This window comes from Eschrichtius robustus, chromosome 7 (genome assembly GCF_028021215.1).
Source record: "Eschrichtius robustus isolate mEscRob2 chromosome 7, mEscRob2.pri, whole genome shotgun sequence".
NCBI lineage: Eukaryota > Metazoa > Chordata > Mammalia > Artiodactyla > Eschrichtiidae > Eschrichtius > Eschrichtius robustus.
This window is the reverse complement of record NC_090830.1, coordinates 6,010,468-6,030,870: the sequence shown is the minus strand read 5'-3', so window position 1 is coordinate 6,030,870 and position 20,403 is coordinate 6,010,468. Positions and strand designations below refer to the sequence as shown.

Below are 20,403 nucleotides of genomic sequence, written 5' to 3'. Positions count from 1 at the left end.
TGGGCCTGCTAGTTTGAGGAAATCAATTAATTTCCTAATATCTCACAGGAGTTGTGATGATTAAACACAGTAGTGCACATAAACTACTTATCATGGTGCCTGACAGATAAGAAGTATCACTAAAAGATCCCTGTTATTACGATCATTATTATTAGCTATTTTCATTTTTGAGCATTCCTGTAATTATCCTTGAGTACATGGATTTATCTAACATAGTTACAGTTATAATACACGTAAAATTTTTATATCTATATTGTGAACATTTCCTTTTTCTATATAGTTTCTTATATATAGTCATCATTTTGTTATTATTGACATATTCAAACTTATCCATTCTCTTTTAGTACAATTTTTAGTATTTTTCTAATTGTTTTTTTTTTATAGTTTTATATAATACTGCTACATTAAATAGCTTGATAGTTTTTTATTTTATCCCATAGTTTTGGCATCTTGATGATTCTTCTTTATCAAGTATTGCATTGGTGATTTCAAAATGGGAATATTCTTAGTCAGTTATTCCTTCTCCATTCATTAGCTGGCATTCTTTAACAAAGAGCTTTCACCCCTTTATTTTAGTATCACTGTTGACTAATGGAGTTTTAAAAAAATATTTGTTATTATCCCATTACTATCATTAGTCTTTGTGATGTTTATATTGTCCCTTCAGTCTGTCTTCTGTGTCCTTTTGGCGTGTCCCTGTTAGTGCTTGAGCGCTTTTTGCTTTCTGACAGCAGGATGTTCCAGGCTTACTTTGTGCTTTCCCTGCCTTGGACCTGCAGTCAGCCATTTCTCTAAGGATCATCTGGTTCAAGCTTGGAACTAATGGGTCTTCTAAAAGATCTGTTAAGCACTCACTTCCCTTTTGAGCAGTTTCTTTCTAAAATTAGACGTTTTTTAAAAAGGTTATCTCTTTATTTTCCCTATAAGTTCTTTTGTAGAGTGGTATTATGGAAATATGCATGAGTTTGCTTATTAAGTATTCCAGTATTTATCAAATCATTCCTTTATATGCTATGTCATGTAAAATCATTCCTTGACATAATTTTCTATTTCTTTGCATATTTATTGACTTGCAGATTAGCTGGTTATTGTACAAATAGAATTATTTTGCATTCTCTCTTTAATATAGGCTGTGGATGCCAAAAGAGGAAAAGCAGGTGGATTTAAAAACTGGTCGAGTGCGTCGGAAAGCCATTTTTGGAGATGAAGAAGATGAGTCTGGAGATAGTGATGATGAAGATGATAAAGAAATGGCTGAAGGTGACAGGTTGGAAAATAGCTCTAGTGATGATGAAACAGAAGAGGGGGAAGATGCTGAAATGACTGGTAAACAGTATATGTCTGGTAAAGGTATCAAACGGCAAAAACTTGAGATGGAAGAAGACGTTGAGGTGGATTTGCCAGCGTTTGCTGACAGTGATGATGACCTTGAGAGAAGCTCAGTAGAAGAAGCAACAGAGGAAGCTGATGAAAGCATTGAAGAAGAGGATTCCACTGCAGAGGAAGAGAGGGATATTTTAGAATCTAAAGCTGTTAGAAAAGGTGGTAAGGCAGGACTGTTACAAACTAATGGTCTGAGTGATAGTTTGAATCTGGAGAAGTCTTTGACAATGAAAAAAGCAACCCTCACCACTTCAGATTCAGGTCATTGCACAGCTGAAGAGGCATTTGCATCTGAAGATGAATCTGAAGAAAACTCCTCTCTCAGTACAGAGGAGGAGGATTCAGAAAATGAAGAGGTTATTAGGAAAAAGTTTCCAAAGCCTTCTCAAGTGGTCAGTAGTCAGAAACTGGGGTCAGAGAACTTAATTGATGAGACCAGTGATATAGAAGACTTACTCAGAGAAGAAGATTATAAGGAAGAAAATAACTATTCCACAGAAACTTCAGGTATGCTTAAATTTAATTTAACTGCCGTTACAAACTTGGCACTGAAAATGTTCTACAAATAGAATGTCTACCATTTGGGGTCTGCTGTTTTGGAGACTTTGTTAACTGTTCAAGTATTACACCTCATTAAAGGATTTCAGGATGAATGAGTGATGAGCTTGAAGCAGAGAGGACAGACAAACAGACTTAACTGATGTCTGTGTTGGTCGTTTCAGGTGCCCTCAAGTGGAAGGAAGACCTTTCCAGGAAGGCAGCTGAGGCCTTTCTGAGGCAGCAACAAACAACTCCAAACCTTCGAAAGCTCATTTATGGGACAGGTAAAGGAGCTCTGGTTCAGATCTAGAAACATTTTAGTTTCTTAGACTATTTTCTGAGAAGGAGATGAAGAAATTGGTTAGAGGATTTGGGTGGTACTTTTGATATCCATACGATATTCCTGGCTGTTATAGTTTGTATTTGGCAGATGTTTTTAATCATCAGCTCATGAGGACTGTAAATCAGTCGTATGAAGTAGATTTATGGGTTTGCCATAAAACTTTTGATAAGAATAGTCTTCATTATGTCATTTTGTACCCCCTATAGAAAATCCTTCATGAATTTTTTGGTAGAATTTAGTACCAGAAAAATAATTCTGCCTGAAAAGGTGTTTTTTCCTCTCTGAGAATGAGTGCTCTGTATTACTCATTCTGTTTTTTCCTTTTGCCTTTCTCCTCTGATTTTATATTTTATTAAATTTGTCTATATGTTCTTTTTGGAAAGAGCTTGACTCAGTAATGCAAAAAATAAAGTGGCGAACCTGGTATTGTGGTCCCTATTTACTGTATGGTTAGAACAAGGCCAAGGAGTATATGTGAGGTAGGAGCATGGAATCGGGGGTTGGTATTTACTGATTGCCATTCAGGTTTTGTCTAAGTACTCTAAGTGATTAGAGACTCAGCACTCTTCAAGAGAAGCTATGATAATTGAAAGCTCTGTCTTTAAATGTCCCCTCCCTGCCCCATCCCCCAGTATTCTCCCTCCTCAATGGACACTTTGCTGCTGCCTTGCAGGAGGGCAGATGTCCTCCAGACCTGCTCAGCAGTAGTTCCATGGCCTTTCTGTGTCTGTGGCTGATGCGCTCAGGGGCACACACCATACCTACTGCAAACAGAGACCTTCAGTCCCTAGTCCTCTAGTGGGTGGATTTATTCTCACTTTTCTATCATGGTGGTCTCTTTAGTGACAGAGGATAATGAAGAAGAAGATGGTGATACCAAGGAAGAGCTCGGAGGGTTGTTTCGTGTCAACCAGTCTGCCAGCGAGTGTAAGCACAAGGCTGACTCTTTGGACTGCTCCAGATTTCATGTGGAGGTGCCCCATGATTGGGATTTAGAGGAGGTGAGGCTGAATATAAATAGTGTATTTGACTTAATGAGAAAATTAGGGAATTTTTTAAAAAGATTATGTGATTTCAGTATTGCCTACCTGTTATTTGCTTCTTATTTTTTGTTTTTTTTTTTTCACATCTTCATTGGAGTATAATTGCTTTACAATGGTGTGTTAGTTTTCAACTCTTAGTGTGAATAGTATTGTTAATCTTTATTTTGAAGCATTGCACGTAGGTTTTCATACATTTGAGATACTTTGTGTTTTATAACTAGGAGATACGTAGTGTCCCTGAGTTAACATTTATAATTTCTACTATTTGTAAGCAAACAGGAATCCATGACACTGGTAAATTTTCTTCCCCCACTCATCACTCTCTGGTCACACCAGAGAATTCATTCAGTTCTTAAACTTGCCAGGTTTAATCCCATCTTAGACCTCTTGTCTTCTGTTTTCTTTTCTGGAATGTTCTTCTGATCTTCCCAAGGCTGACTTCTTTTGATCATTTGGTTTAGCTGAAATGTCACTCCTCAGGGAGGCCCAATGACTATCATATTATGTATTTTAATTCACTGGGTAGCACTTGTGCACTTTACGAGATTTTTATGTAAGCATTTTTTGGGTAAAATTTAATACAGATTATAGAAAACCACATAAAAGTAATTGTTTAACTTAATGGATTACTAGGTGAGCACCTCTAACCACCATGTGTCCATCCTACTCATAGTCCTCTCCTCCCTGCAGAAGGAATCACCACTCTTATGGCAATCATTTCCTTCTTTCCTTTATAATTTCATCCTCCAAGTATGTATCAGTAAACACCAAAGTTTAGTTTTACCAGGTTATTTTTGTTTAGTTTTCTCTATGCCTTTTAAATCTCTCAATCTACAGTATTCCCCTCCACCCATCTCTTTTTTCCTTACCTTTTCACTTGTTTAAGAAGCCAAATATTTGACGTGTAGAGTTTCTCGTATTCTGGATTTCCTGGACGCATTGCATCCCTATGTGTGGTCTGTCAGACTCCACTCTTCTCTATATTTCCTATAAATTGGTACAGAGCAATACCAATAGAATTGTCTATGGTGATGGGTAAAGAATTGTCTTATGTGGCTACTTGTGGCTATTGAGCACTTTAAATGTGGCTAGTGAGACAGAACTAAAATTTTAATTTTATTTAAGTTTTGTTTAATTTTAATTAGAATTTAAATAACCACATGTTGTAGCTACCCTCTGGACAATGCATCTAGAAGTTTGATTAGATTTATGTTTGAGGTTTTCGTTTTTTGTTTTCAAATTTTTTGGCAAGACTGCTTCCTAGGTGGTGGTGTTTTTTCATTAGGAGGCACATAAAATCATCTTGTGATGTTAGCTATTGATGCTCAATGCCTAGATCCATTAATTTATTAAGGATGTAAAATGGTGATATTTTGTTCAAATTTCTCTTGTTAGCTGGAATACTTCTATATAGAGAAGCTTCTCATCTACTATTTGGTTACCCAGTTCCATATAAGCAGTATAAATGGTTGATTATTTTTATCAGTTTTCAGAATGATTCTCCAAAGGTGACTTTTTTTTTTTAAAGTTTTTTTTTTTAACTCATGAATTTAAATATAGTTGATGTGTTTCCTTCCCCTGCACTTGTTATCCTTACTGATGATCATATTTATCACATCTGTGACCAGTGAGAGTCTCTTCAGATTGGCTCCTGAGTCCTTTTGACATGATCCTAGTAGTCCTTAGATTGCTTCATTGCTGTCAGATATGATAAGGTGTTCCAGTATCATCTTGTACATTTCTGATGCCAGACTTGGAAACAGCCATAAGAAGTCCTGATTTTTCTTAGTACAAAATGGTATTTCAGCATCACAGTCTAGGTCTATGTATACTCATTGCTATGGGTCGGTCATTGTTTCTAGGCCTTTTCAGTGACCAGAGCTAGGAAAATTCATACATACATTTTCAATTCAGATTCAGGACTACAGGGTTCTTACTTAATCTCTTTTATCTTATGTTTATATCTCTTGTTTTTCCACTGTAGAATTAGTCCCTGTTTGAACTTGAAGATGATTAAATTAGAAAATTGTGTAATTATTTGCTTTATCCCAATTATACATAGAAGTGTCAGAATAACATTACACATGTTTCTATTAATATGATTACTGAAAACTTAAAGTTTTTTCCTTTTAAAAAAAAAAAAAATATTTATTTATTTATTTGGCTGTGCGGGGTCTTAGTTGCGGCACGCGGGATCTTTGTTGCCGTGTGTGGTATCTTTTAGTTGCAGCATGCGGGATCTAGTTCCCTGACCAGGGATCAAACCCGGGACCCCTGCATTTGGAGCACGGAGTCTTAACTGCTGGACCACCAGGGAAGTCCCCTGAAGTTTTTTTCTTATATGTTCTCCCTTTTGTTTTTTCAAAAGTGGCTACACCATTTTGCATTCCCACCAGCAGTATATATAGCTTTTGAGTCCTCCACGTCGGAATAACATCACCAACACTTGTTATTACCTGTTGTTGTTTTTGTTGTTCTTGTTTTTTATTGTTATAACCATTCTAGGAGGTGTGATGTAATATCTCATTGCAGTTTTGATTTGCCTTTTCCTGATGCCTAATGATGTTAGACATCTTTTCATGTGCTTGTTTTCCATTTGTATATATTATTTGAAGAAATATCTATTCATACTATTTTCCCATTTGAAAAATTGGGTTATTTGTCTTTTTATCATTGAGTATGTATTCAGGATCCAAGTCCCCTTATCAAGTATATGATTTGCAAATATTTTCTCCTATTCTGTAGGTTATCTTTTCTTTGCCCTTTGAGGCATGAAGTTTTAAATTTTGATGAAGTTCAATTTCTCTGTATTTTTGTTGTTGTTGGTATCATATCTAAGAAACCATTGCCAAATCCAAAATCATGAAGATTTACTCCTATGGTTTGTGTAAGGGTTTTATAGTTTAGCTCTTACGTTTAGGTCTTTGATACACTTTGAGTTAATTTTTGTATTTGGTGTGAGATGAGTCCAACTTCATTCTTTTGCATGTGGATATCTAGTTGTCCTAGCACATGTTGAAAAGTCTGTTCTTTCCCCTATTGCCTTGTCTTGGCACCCTGGGTGAAAATCACTTGACCGTAGTTACATGGGTTTATTTATGGACTCTTAATTATATTCCATTGATCTATACATTTGTCCTTATGCTAGTACCGTACTATTTTGATTACTATTGTTTTGTAGTAAGTTTTGAAATCATGAAATGTGAATCCCGCAACTTTGTTCTTTTTCAAGATTGTTTTGTCTTTTCTGGATCCCTTGGGTTTTCTGTATTTTAGAATCAAAGAATTCTTTGCAGAATCTTCTTCTGCAAAGAAACCAGCTGGGATTCTGATAGGGATTGCACTGACTTGGGTAGTATTGAGACCTTAACAATACCAAGTCTTCTAATCTGTTAACATGGGATGCCTTTCCATTTATTTAGATCTTTTCTTTAAAGAATGTTTTGTAGTTATCAGAGTATAAGCTTTGCACGTCTTTTGTTGGATTTATTCCTGGTATTCTTTTTGATGTGATTGTAAAAGGAACCGTTTTCTGAATTTCATTTTTGGATATTCATTCCTAGTGTATAGAAATAAAGTTTACTGTTGTATATTGATCTAGTATCTTACGATCTTGCTGAAGTCATTTATTCTGATAGTTTTTCAGTAGATTCCTTAGGGTTTTCTATACACAAGATCATACCACCTGTGAATAGAGATAGTTTTTCTTTCTAAACTGGATGCCTTTTATTTTAATTTCTTACCTAATGGCCCTGACTAGAACGCCTAGTACAATGTTGAATAGAAGTGATGAGAGGAGACATCCTTGTCTTACTCCTGATCTTAAAGGGAAAGCTCTCAGTCTTTCACCATTAAGTGTGATGTTAACTGTGGGTTTTTTATGGATGCTTTTTATCAGATTTAGGAAGTTCCCTTCTAAGTTTGTTGAGGGTTTTTATCATGGAGGGTCTATTTTTTAAAATTTATTTGGTCCCTGGTTCCCCTAAGTCAATTGTTAAGCTTCATGAAAGCAAGGATCTTTTGGAACAGTTTGCCATTCAGTGCCTGCAAAGCTTCTTGGCACAGAGTAGATGTTCAGTAAATATTTACTGAGTAATTGTAGGCATGAAGGAATGAGTAAATGAGCAGATTTGCTTTTGCATCCATTGTAGTCATGCTAGCTTCAAGGCTACTCTTTGAGAGTGAGGTTGTATCTGAAAAATGTGAATCATGATCAAAATGTGATTGAAAGCCAGGACCTATGTGCAGATTTCTTTATATGTGCTTTTGAGCCCTTGGCAGTGAGTGACATGTGCTGTCTTAAGTCAGGTTCCCCAGGAAGCAGTCTGAAACAGAGTTGTGTACAAGTTTTAGCCTGTATTTGAGAGGTGCACCCAGCATCCACTACATGTGTGTACTGGATGATCTGGCAGATCTGGGACTGGGAGCCTCATCAATACTCTTTGCACTGTTGGGCTCATACAAGACATTTTGTCTTTGGCAGAGGAATTAAGTTTTCAAACAGCCATGATAAGTCTGGGTTAACGAATTAGTAAATATCTGTTTGTTTACTTATGAGGTCACTGGGCTGACGTTATTTTCCCTATCCACTGGTTAATGCTATAATATTTATGTTTTTATATCTGTTGTTATACTATCTACATCAAAGTTATTTCATAGGCCCACTTGGAATGAAAATATCCATAGAAGTGTCTTGAAAAGTATTTAAAGGCAAATTGTCACCTACTGTTTCTCAAAGCAGTTATTTATTGAATGATTGGAGCCTGTCAACTAAGCTGACTTTTCTGTATAAGGTTATGAACAGTATCAGAGATTGCTTCGTGACTGGGAAGTGGGAAGAGGATAAAGATGCAGCCAAGATCTTAGCAGAAGATGGTAAGTAAATGGCTGTATTCTTCAGAGAAGACTGCCTTCTCTCTATATTATTTTCTTCCATATCTTTAATATTCAAGTTGAAAATATTAGTCAATTGTGAAATGGCTTGGGGAACTCTGACAAGAGTTCTGACAGGAGTAACATTCTAGTTCCTCCTTTCATGATGGTCTTATTTTCTCCCTCTGGTTAGTTGACTTATTAGATATGGACGTTGAAGAAGAGTGGGAAGCTTTCCATAAATTTTATCATGCATTGTTAAAAATAGTCATTCTTGTTTACGTGCTGTGATTAGATTCAGGCTAAGCGTTTTTGGCAGGCATGCATAGGTATGTAAAGGCTTCCTAAGAAACATTTTCAGTTTCTTCTATGATCATTGGTCAAATTTGGTTTTCTTGTAGTGGTGGTTGTGGTTTTTGTGTTTATATTTTGACATTTTCATGACATATTCTTCATAATATTTTCTGACAAGACTTTCAGTGAAATTTTGAATTTATAATAGAATAAAGCACTCATCTGTTATTTGCACTTTCTCATTTCTAACATTGTTCCTTTTTTCTTTTTCTTTTTTGTTTTTTAGTTAGATTTGCACGTTCTCTATTTTGTTAGATCCATAACTTTTGGATTTATTTTTCATTCTACTATTTTTCTCATGATTAAAAAATTAACAAGGTTTGATTTTTTTCTTTTACTTGTATTTGTTAGTTGTGGGATTAGAAAAGGAATTTTTTGGTTTTGTTTTTAAGGAAAGCACTTTTAAAAATTAAGGTATAGCTTAATGTTCAACCTAATATATTTTGACAATTATATACACTTAGATCCATCACCCAAAACGAGAATAAGAACATTTCTGTCACACCCTAAATGTTTGTCTGTGTCCTTTGCAGTCAGCACCCATCCCCTACCCCAGGCAGCCACTTTTGGATTTCTATCACCCTAGATTTGTTTTGCCTGATCTTGGACTTCATACAGATGTAGTCGGACAGTATGTATTTTTTAGTGTCTGGGTTCTTTCCCTCAACACAATGTTTTACTTTTTAATAAATCAACCTTGTTGAGATATGTTTTACATACAATTAAGTATACCTGTTTTAAGAATATTCTTGTTTGGCTAGTTTGGACAGTTGTATATGTTCATGTACTACCATTACAATCAAGAAATAAAGTATTTCCATCACCACAGAAAGAACCCTCATGCCCCTTTGCAGTCAGTCCCTACTCCCACCATCACACCAGTCCCGAGGCAACCAATGATCTGCTTTCTCTCACTATAAATTAGTTTTGCCTTTTCTAGAATTACATAATAAAAATACTCTCTTTTGTCTGTAGATTCTTTTACTTAGCATACTGTTTTTGAGGTTCATTCATATTATAATTTGTTTCTTCTTGTTGCTGAGTTAAGTATTCTGTTGCATGGATATGCCACAATTGTTTATCCATTTTTCTCTTGATGGCCATTTAGGTTGTTTCCAGTAGTTGACTATTACAATTAAGGCTGCTCTGAACATTCACGTATAGGTCTTTTTTTGTGGAAATTGGTTTTCATCTCTCCTTGGTAATACCTAGGAGTAGAATGGCAGAGCTATGGGGTGGGTAGATGGACACCCAACTTGATGAGAAACCAATAGAGTTTGACTCCATTTTTAATGTTAGACTGATGACAGCTCTTAAGCCCCACCTGTTCTGTCCCCCTTTCTGTCCTACATCTGGGCAAGCTGATAAAAAAGCCAAGGTGCTCCTCTTTTGGCATCAGGAGGGATTTCAAACCATATACACTCCAGCTGTCACCAAAGCCCTACCACCTCGTAACCACCATTAACAGCTCAAGCTATTCTCCTTTCCCGCCTGCTCTCCCAAGCTGTATTTGAACTAGCTTGGGAAGTCTGCCCTCCTCTCCCCAAAATGTCTCATTTTGTGAATTACAAATCTTTCCATATCCTCTTGATTCATGTGTGTGTCATCTGTCTCAATATTCAAACCATATTTTGGGTGGGAGGGTCATCCTGTCTCTGTGGGTTGATCACGAAGTAAACTGCCCCACAGTTCTTCAAAGAGAACTCCAGCAGTGGATGACAATTTCAGTTCACATCCTAGTGGGTGTGAAATAGTATCTCGTGGTTTTAATTTGTAATTCCCTGATGACAAAGGATGTTGCGTATCTTTGCATGTGCGTATTGGCCAATTTAGTATCTTCCTTTGTGAGGTATCCATTTAAGTCTTTTGCTTATTTTTTTAAAGTTTATAATAGTTTAGATTTAGAGAAAAATTGTGACTATAGTACAGAGTTCCCACATACCTCACACCCAGTTTGCCCGATTATTATCATCTTACATATGGATGGTACATTTGTCACAATTAATGAACAGAGCACTAACAAAACCTTGGGTCTCTGCCAGTTTGAGCACCTTTCTGTGTGTTAGGGGGCCATTTGTATTTCCTTCCATAAACTGTCTTTGAATATGCTTTGCCCATTTTCTATTGGGTTATTGTTGATATTTTTTCATACTTATTTATAAGAATTTTTTATATATTAGAGAAATAAGTCTTTTGTGATATGAGGTGCCACATTTAACCCCCTTATTTTAACATTTGTATTTTAACTTTTTGATTCTTTCATGTGGAATTTTTTTTTTTTTAATGAAGTTAGATTTATCAGTTTTGCCTTAAATGACTTTTGGGATTTGTCTTATACTTAAAAAGGTCTTTTGTTAAAAAAAAAAAAAAAATCTAAAAAAGGAGAAGAAAAATCTTCCATTGTTTTTTCTAGTACTTCCTGATTTCCTTTTTTTTTTTTTTAACATTTAAATCACCGACTTATCTGCTACTTATTTTAGTATGAGTTGAGAGGCATAGATAGAGTTTTTCCCAGGTGGCCACCAGGTTCTTTCCAATACTATTTATTCTTTTCCCAACTGATTAAAATGCTCTTTTTGTCATATTCTTAATTGATAGATATAGAAAAAAATTTTGGGGCTTTTCTAGTTTACGGCATTGATTTCTGTTGGTTCATTCATCATTGCGATGTTTAAAACCCTTATATAGCTTTATAGTATGCTGTTAAGACACCAACTATTAAAACTGGTATGACTGGTTCCTATCTCTCTCTGTCTCTGCTAGGTTTTTTAGAATTCTTCTGACTATTCTCTTACTTATTTTTCCACGGAAACTTAAGAATCATCTTTTCTGTTTCCAAAAGAAAGTGTGGTGGATTTGTGTCTTTTTTAGTAGCTGCATTGAGGTTTAATGGATATACAGTAAACTGCACATATTTAAAGTGTACAGTTTGAAAAGCTTTGACATGAGTATACAATCACTACAATCAAGATAATGAACATATTTGTCACCCAATGAACATATTTGTCACCCCAAAAGTTTCCTCATGCCACTTGTTATCCCTCCCTTCTGTCCTTTCCCTATCACCAGGTAACCACTCTTCTGCTTTCTGTCACTATACAAGAGTTTGTATCCTCTGCAATTTGATATAAATGGAATCATATGGTATGCAGTCTTTTCTAACTTATTGTACTCAGCATAATCATTTTGAGATTCATCCATGCTGTTGTATGTTCATTCCTTTTTATTGCTGCGTAGTTAATTTCTTTTTATTGGTGAGTAGTATTCCATTGTATAATGCAATACAGTTTGTTTATCTGTTCACCTTTTGATGGACATTTATATTATTTCCAGTTTGGGGCTATTGCAAATAAAGCTACTGTGAACATTCTTCTACAAGTCTTTGTATGAACAACTGCTTTCATTTCTCTTGGGTACATACCTCAGAGTGGACTAAATGAATCATATGGTAGATGTAGTTCTAATTTTTTTTAAGAAATAGCCACATTGTTTTCCTTAGTGGTTGTACCATTTTGCATTGCCACTAGCACTTTATGAGACTTCCAGTTGCTCCACATCCTTGCCAGTGCTTGATATGTTGGTCTTTTTAATTTTAGACACTTTTTAAGGTTTAGAGTGGTATCTTATTTTATTTTCCTAATGATTAATGATAATGAGCCTTTTTTCACATGTGTATTTGCCATTTGTGTTTCTTCAGTGAAGTGTCTGTCAAATCTTTTGCCCATTATTTTACTTTGGTTGTGTGTTATTATTGAAGTTTAATTCTTAATTACTTTTGATACAATCCTTTATCACATGGAATTTGCAATTTTTGCCCATTGTGTAGCAAAGACCATCATATATGATCTGTGAATAAAGACAGTTTTACTTCTTTCTGTGCTATCTAGATGTCTTATTTTTCTTGTCTTAGTACACTGGCTTAAACTTCCAGTACAATGTTGATTAGAAGTGGTCAAAATAGACTATATACATATTGTAATATTACACCTACTGTTACCAACATTTTACCACTTTGAGTAACATGTGTAAACTTTTCTTCCATTTAGGCCCTTTTATCTTCCCCACTTAAAAAGATTTTTTTTTATTATTATATAAGTTACAGATGTACAATATAGTGATCCACACTTTTTACAGGTTATACTCCATTTATAGTTATTATAAAATATTGGCTATATTCCCTGTGTTGTATGGGGAATATATCCTTGTAGCTTATTTTATACCTAATAGTTTGTACTTCTTAATTCCCTACCTCTCTATTAGCCCTCCCCACTTCCCTCTTCCCACTGGTAACCACTAGTTTGTTCTCTGTATCTGTGAATTTGCATCTTTTTTGTTATATTTAGTAGTTTGTTGTAGTTTCCCCACTTTTAAATATCATTGGCTTGAATATTAGATAGTGGTATAATTTTTTTGACTATGAAATATGATTTTACAAATTCATAAGAAGATGGATAGTCTGTTCTGTATATCCATATTTCTGTTCTTTTTTTCTTTTTTCTTTTTTTTTCTGATGGCCTCAGATTACTCCTTTTATAATTTCCTTTCTGCTTAAGAACTTCCTTTAGCCATTTTTTAAGGGTAAGTATGGTAGCTACAAATTCCTGTAGTTTTTCTTCATCTGAGAATGTCTGTTTCCTTCTTCATTTCTAAAGAATAGATACATAGGCTGTCATTTTACTTGGTGTCCCCCTATAGGTAATCTGTCATTTCTTTCTGGCTGCTTTCAGATATTTTTTATTTGGTTTTAGTTTTCAGAAGTTTGATTGGTGTGAATTTTGTTGGGTTTACTCTGTTTGAGATAACTCATCTTCTTGAATCTGTAAGTTAGTGTCTTTCAACAGATTTAGGAATCTGCAGTCATTATTTCTTTCAGCTCCAGACTCCTTGAGACTCTGATGATACAGATGTTGGGATTTTTTTGTTTCTGTCCCACAGGTCTTTGAGGCGCTCTTCATTTGTTTTTAGGCTTTCTCTATGTTGTTCAGACTGAATGAATTCTATTATGTGGCCTCAAGTTCTCTGAGTCCATCCTCTGTCATCTCTACTCTTACTATTGAGCCCACGTAGCCAGTTTTTAATTTCTGTTACTGTATTTTTCAGTTCTATAATTTCCATTTTGTTCTTCAATTTCTTGTTGAGGTTTTCAATTTTTTGGTTGTTGCTGTAAGATTTATAGTTGCTTGTTGAAGTTGTTTTTTTTTTTTTTTTTGGTTTTATAATTTTATTTATAATGGCTGCTTCAAGATACAAGTCAGATAGCTCCAACATCTGATTCATTTCAGTGTTGTTTTCATTTGTCTTTTCACATTCAAATGATGATTTTCTTGGTTCTGGGTATGACAGGTGATTTTCTATTGTAGCCACACATTTTGTTTGGAGACCCTGGGTCCTATGTAATTTTAAAATTTTAGCAGGTGATCATCCTGTTTAGGTTTAATGTGCAGGCCCTGGTCTACTTCATGGGCTGTGGTTCCAATGACAATTTAATTTCAGAGCCTTTGTGGTACTGTTTTGCTCTACTTGGTTTATCTGGTGCTACTGGTTCCTGCTGGTGCTACTGGTTCCTGCTGGTGCTACTGGTTCCTGCTGGTGCTACCTGGGGGAAACAGAGGAGCTTCCCTAGGCTGGGTCACCTAGTGTGGCTAGGTTGGGGAAAGTTGTTTTGGCCTCTGGGGCCAGTTTGCTTGTTCTGGGGGCATCTCCTTTGCTTGGTCCTGCCTGGACGCATATTGTTTTTAAGGTGGAAGAGGAGAGTCTCATGCCTGGTGGAATCCCTCCTTGCTGACAACCCTTGGGCACCTGGTACATCTTGGTGGAGGAAAGGAGATTCAAGCTCTTTGGGAAGGCTAGCACTTTCCTTCATCACTTGCTGTCAGTGGGATACCCAGTTTACCTGGATTGCTGGTGAGATCTGGTTCAATCTGAAGGAAGAATGAGCCTATCTCATTCTGCGGCTGCCTTCTGTTGCCACTTGTGGATTGGAAAATGGTGGCCCTAAGTTGCCTTTCTGTGGGTTGTGGTATAGTGAGACATAGGCCACTATGTCATTCCTCTGGTCCTGGGGATGCTCACCAGCCCATCTTTGTCTTTCCACCTTTCAGAGTTCTCCTTTGGTTGTCTCTTGTGCTCTTGCATCATTTCTGGAGTTGATGGTTATACACAGTCAGGAGGAACAGAGGAGATATGTCTACACCATCTTTTCCAGACTGGAAATCCTTGGTAGTTATTTTCATTGTAACTAAGTAAAAGAGAGAATTAGAGTCTTCATGATATTGAGTCTTCCTTTCCACACACATGGTGGTTTTACTTGTTCAGTAGATAACATTAATAATACCTCCTTCATTGAGTCATGTTGAAGAATATAGTTAAGGCATGTAAAACACTTAGAGCAGTGCCTGGTATGTGAAGCACTTAAAAGCATTAGCTAAGGTTATTCCATGTGTCCTTTATTTTATTTTACTTTTTTATTGGAGTAAAATTGCTTTACAGTGTTGTGTTAGTTTCTGCTGTACAGTGAAGTGAATCGGCTATATGTATACCTATATGCCCTCCCTCTTGGCCTCCCACCCTCCCCCATCCCACCTATCTAGATTGTCACAGAACACCAGGCTGAGCTCCCTGTGCTATACAGCATGTTCCCACTAGCTATCTGTTTTACACATGGTAGTGTAATTATGTCAAACCTAATCTCCCAATTCGTCCCACCCTCCCCTTCCCCCAGTGTGTCCACATGTCTGTTCTCTATGTCTACGTCTCTATTCCTGCCCTACAAATAGGTTCATCTGTACCATTTTTCTAGATTCCACATATATGCATTAATATACGATATTTGTTTTTCTCTTTCTGGCTTACTTCACTCTGTATGACAGACTCTAGGTCCATCCACATCTCTACAAATGACCCAATTTCATTCCTTTTTATGGCTGAGTAATATTCCATTGCATATATGTACCACATCTTCTTTATCTGTTCATCTATCATTGGACATTTAGGTTGTTTCCGTGTCCTGGCTATTGGAAGTAGTGCTGCAGTGAACATTGGAATACACATGTCCTTTTGAATTATGGTTTTCTCAGGGTATATGCCCAGTAGTGGGATTGCTGGGTCATATGGTAGTTCTATTTTTAGTTTTTTAAGGAACCTCCATATTGTTCTCCATAGTGGCTGTATCAATTTACATTCCCACAAACAGTGCAACAGGGTCCCCTTTTCTCCACACCCTCTCCAGCATTTATTGTTTGTAGGCTTTTTGATGATGGCCATTCTGACTGGTGTGAGGTGATATACCTCATTTTAGTTTTGATTTGCATTTCTCTAATAATTAGTGATGCTGAGCAGCTTTTTTTTTTAAGAAATTCACGTTCTTTTATTTATTTATTTATTTATTTATGACTGTGTTGAGTCTTCGTTTCTGTGCGAGGGCTTTCTCTAGTTGTGGCAAGCGGTGACCACTCTTCATCGCGGTGCGCGGGCCTCTCACCATCGTGGCCTCTCTTGTTGCGGAGCACAGGCTCCAGACGCGCAGGCTCAGTAGTTGTGGCTCACGGGCCCAGTTGCTCTGTGGCATGTGGGATCTTCCCAGACCAGGGCTCAAACCCGTGTCCCCTGCATTGGCAGGCAGATTCTCAACCACTGCGCCACCAGGGAAGCCCTGCTGAGCAGCTTTTCATGTGCCTCTTGGCCATCTGTATGTCTTCTTTGGTGAAATGTCTATTTAGGTCTTCCGCCCATTTTTAATTGGGTTGTTTGGGGGTTTTTTGATATTGAGCTCCATGAGCTGTTGGTATATTTCGGAGATTAATCCTTTGTGCTTCACTTGCAAATATTTTCTCCCATTCTGAGGGTTGTGTTTTAGTCTTGTTTATGGTTTCTTTTGCTGTGCAAAAGCTTTTAAGTTTCATTAGGTCCCATTTGTGTTTTTTGTTTTTATTTTCATTACTTTAGGAGGTGTGTCAAAAAAGAACTTGCTGTGGTTTATGTCAAAGAGTGTTTTTCCTATGTTTTCCTCTAGGAGTTTTATAGTGTCTGGTCTTATATTTAGGTCTTTAATCCATTTGGAGTTTATTTTTGTGTATGGTGTTAGGTAGTGTTCTAATTTCATTCTTTTACATGTAGCTGTCCACTTTTCCCAGCATCACTTATTAAAGAGGCTGTCTTTTCTCCATTGTATGTTCTTGCCTACTTTGTCGTAAATTAGGTGACTATATGTGTGTGGGTTTATCTCTGTGCTTTCTATCCTGTACCATTGATCTATATTTCTGTTTTTGTGCCAGTACCATACTGTCTTGATGACTGTAGCTTTGTAGTATAGTTTGAAGTCAGGGAGCCTGATTCCTCCAGCTCCGTTTTTCTTTCTCAAGATTGCTGTGGCTATTTGGAGTCTTTTGTGTTTCCATACGAATTGTAAAATTTTTTGTTCTAATTCTGTGAAGAATGCCATTGGTAGTTTGGTAGGGATTGCATTGAATCTGTAGATTGCTGTGGGCAGTATAGTCATTTTCACAATATTGATTCTTCCAATCCAAGAACATGGTATATTTTTCCATCTGTTTATGTCATCTTTGATTTCTTTCATCAGTGTTTTATAGTTTTCTGAGTACAAGTCTTTCACCTCTTTAGGTAGGTTTATTCCTAGGTATTTTATTCTTTTTGTTGCATTGGTAAATGGGAGTGTTTCCTTAATTTCTCTTTCTGATTTTTCACTGTTAGTGTATTGGAATGCCAGAGATTTCTGTGCATTAATTTTGTATCCTGCAACCTTACTAAATTCATTGATTAGTTCTAGTAGTTTTCTGGTGGCATCTTTAGGATTTTCTGTGTATAGTATAATGTCATCTGCAAACAGTGACAGTTTTACTTCCTCTTTTCCAATTTGTATTCCTTTTATTTCTTTTTTTTTCTGATTGCTGTGGCTAGGACTTCCAAAACTATGTTGAATAAGAGTGGCGAGAGTGGACATCCTTGCCTTGTTCCTGATCTTAGTGGAAATGCTTTCAGTTTTTCACCATTGAGTATGATGTTTGCTATGGGTTTGTCATTTATGGCCTTTATTATGTTGAGGTAGGTTCCCTCTATGCCCATTTTCTGGAGAGTTTTTATCATAAATGGTGTTGAATTTTGTCAAAAGCTTTTTCTGCGTCTTTTAAGGTGATCATATGGTTTTAATTCTTCAGTTTGTTAATATGATGTATCACATTGATTGATTTGCGTATATTGAAGAATCCTTGCATCCCTGGGATAAATCCCACTTGATCATGGTGTACGATCCTTTTAACGTGTTGTTGGATTCTGTTTGCTAGTATTTTGTTCAGAATTTTTGCATCTGTATTCATCAGTGATATTGGTCTGTAATTTTCTTTTTTTGTGATATCTTTGTCTGGTTTTGGTATCAGGGTGATGGTGGTTTCGTAAAACGAATTTGGGAGTATTCCTCCCTCTGCAATTTTTTGGAAGAGGTTGAGAAGGATGGGTGTTAGCTCTTCTCTAAATGTTTAATAGAATTCGCCTGTGAAGCCATCTGGTCCTGGACTTTTGTTTGTTAGAAGATTTTTAATTACAGTTTCAATTTCATTACTTGTGATAGGTCTGTTTATGTTTTCTAATTCTTCCTGGTTCAGTCTTGGTAAATTGTACCTTTCCAAGAATTTGTACATTTCTTTGTGGTTGTCCATTTTATTGGCATATAGTTGTTTGTAGTAGTCTCTTAAAATCCTTTGTATTTCTGCATTGTCAGTTGTGATTTCTTCTTTTTCATTTCTAATTTTGTTGATTTGTGTCCTCTCCCTTTTTTTCTTGATGAGTCTGGCTAAAGGTTTATCAATTTTGTTTATCTTCTCAAAGAACCAACTTTTAGTTTTATTGATCTTTGCTTTTGTTTCCTCCATTTATATTTCATTTATTTCTGCTATGATATTTGTGATTTCTTTCCTTCTACTGACTTTGGGTTTTCTTTGTTCTTCTTTCTCTAGTTGCTTTAGCTGTAAGGTTAGATAGTTTATTTGAGATTTTTCTTGTTTCTTGAGGTAGGATTGTATTGATATAAACTTCCGTCTTAGAACTGCTTTTGCTGCATCCCATAGGTTTTGGGTCGTTGTGTTTTAGTTGTCATTTGTTTCTGTGTATTCTTCTATTTCTTTGATTTCTTCAGCGATCTCTTGGTCATATAGTAGCACACTGTTTAGCTTCCATGTATTTGTTTTTTACAGGTTTTTTCCTTTAATTGATTTCCAGTCTCATAGCACTGTGGTCAGAAAAGATGCTTGGTACGATTTCAATTTTCTTAAATTTTCTGAGGCTTGATTTGTGACCCAAGGTGTGATCTATCCTGGAAAATGTTCCGTGTGCACTTGAGAAAAAAGTGTATTCTGCCAATTTTGGGTGTAATGTCCTATAGATATCAATTAAATCTATCTAGTGTATTTTGTCATCTAGAGCTTGTGCTTCCTTACTTATTTTCTTTTTGATGAACTGTCCATTGGTGTAAGTGGGGTGTTAAAGTCCCCTACTATTATTGTGTTACTGTCGATTTCCCCTTTTATGGTTGATAGCATTTGCCTTATGTATTGAGATGCTTCTGTGTTGGGTGCATAAATATTTATAATTGTTATATCTTCTTCTTGGATTGATCCCTTGATCATTATGTAGTGTCCTTCCTTATCTCTTGTAACAGTCTTTATTTTAAAATCTATTTTATCTGATACAAGTTTTGCTACTCTAGCTTTCTTTTGATTTCCATTTGCATAGAATATCTTTTTCCATCCCTTCCCTTTCAGTCTGTATGTGTCCCTAGGTCTGAATTGGGTCTCTTGTAGACAGCATATATATGGGTCTTGTTGTTTTTGTATCCATTCAGCCAGCCTGTGTCTTTTGTTTGGAGTATTTAATCCATTTACATTCAAGGTTATTATCGATATGTATGTTCCTATTACCATTTTCTTAATTGTTTTGGGTTTGTTTTTGTGGGTCTTTTTCTTCTCTTGTGTTTCCCGCCTAGAGAAGTTCCTTTAGCACTTGTTGTAAAGTTGGTTTGGTGGTGCTGAATTCTTAGCTTTTGATTTCTCTGTCGAATCTGAATGAGATCCTTGCTGAGTAGAGTAATCTTGGTTGTAGGTTTTTCTCTTTCATCACTTTAAATGTATATCCTTCCATTCCCTTCTGGCCTGCAGAGTTCCTGCTGAAAAATCAGCTGATAACGTTATGGGGATTCCTTTGTATGTTATTTTTTGTTTTTCCCTTGCTGCTTTTAATATTTTTTCTTGGAATTTAATTTTTGTTAGTTTGATTAATATGTGTCTTGGTGTGTTTCTCCTAGGGATTATCCTTTATGGGACTCTCTGTGCTTCCTGGAGTTGGGTGACTATTTCCTTTCCCATGTTAGGGAAGTTTTCCATTATAATCTCTTCAAATATTTTCTTAAGACCCTTTCTTTTTCTCTTCTTCTTCTGGGGCCCCTATAATTCAAATGTTGGTGCATTTAGCGTTGTCCCAGAGGTCTCTTTGTCTTCAGTTCTTTTCATTCTTTTCTCTTTATTCTGCTCCTCGGCAGTTATTTCTACCATTTTGACTTCCAGCTCACTTACTTGTTCTTCTGCCTCAGTTATTCTGTTATTGTTTCCTTCTAGTGTAATTTTCATTTCAGTTATTATGTTGTTCATCTGTTTGTTCTTTAGTTCTTCTAGACCTTTGTTAAACATTTCTTGATGTTCTCAATCCGTACCTCCATTCTATTTCTGAGATTCTGGATCATCTTTACTATCATTACTCTGAATTCTTTTTCAGGTAGGTTCCCTATTTCCTCTTCATTTACTTGGTTTTGTAGGTTTTTACTTTGTTCCTTCATCTTGACACTTGACATATTGTTTTGTCGTC

General features: G+C 36.1%; 1 protein-coding gene across 2 annotated transcripts in view; it reads left to right on the top strand.

Annotated features, from left to right (window-relative positions):
• BMS1 (BMS1 ribosome biogenesis factor) overlaps positions 1-20,403 on the top strand; it is a 44,243-nt gene that overhangs the window by 11,367 nt on the left and 12,473 nt on the right. For both annotated transcript variants that reach the window (XM_068547521.1, XM_068547522.1), the window contains exons 10-13: positions 1,130-1,890; positions 2,106-2,207; positions 3,110-3,267; positions 8,103-8,184. In XM_068547521.1, the coding sequence (XP_068403622.1) occupies positions 1,130-1,890; positions 2,106-2,207; positions 3,110-3,267; positions 8,103-8,184 (1,103 nt within the window). The remainder of the gene's footprint in view (positions 1-1,129; positions 1,891-2,105; positions 2,208-3,109; positions 3,268-8,102; positions 8,185-20,403) is intronic.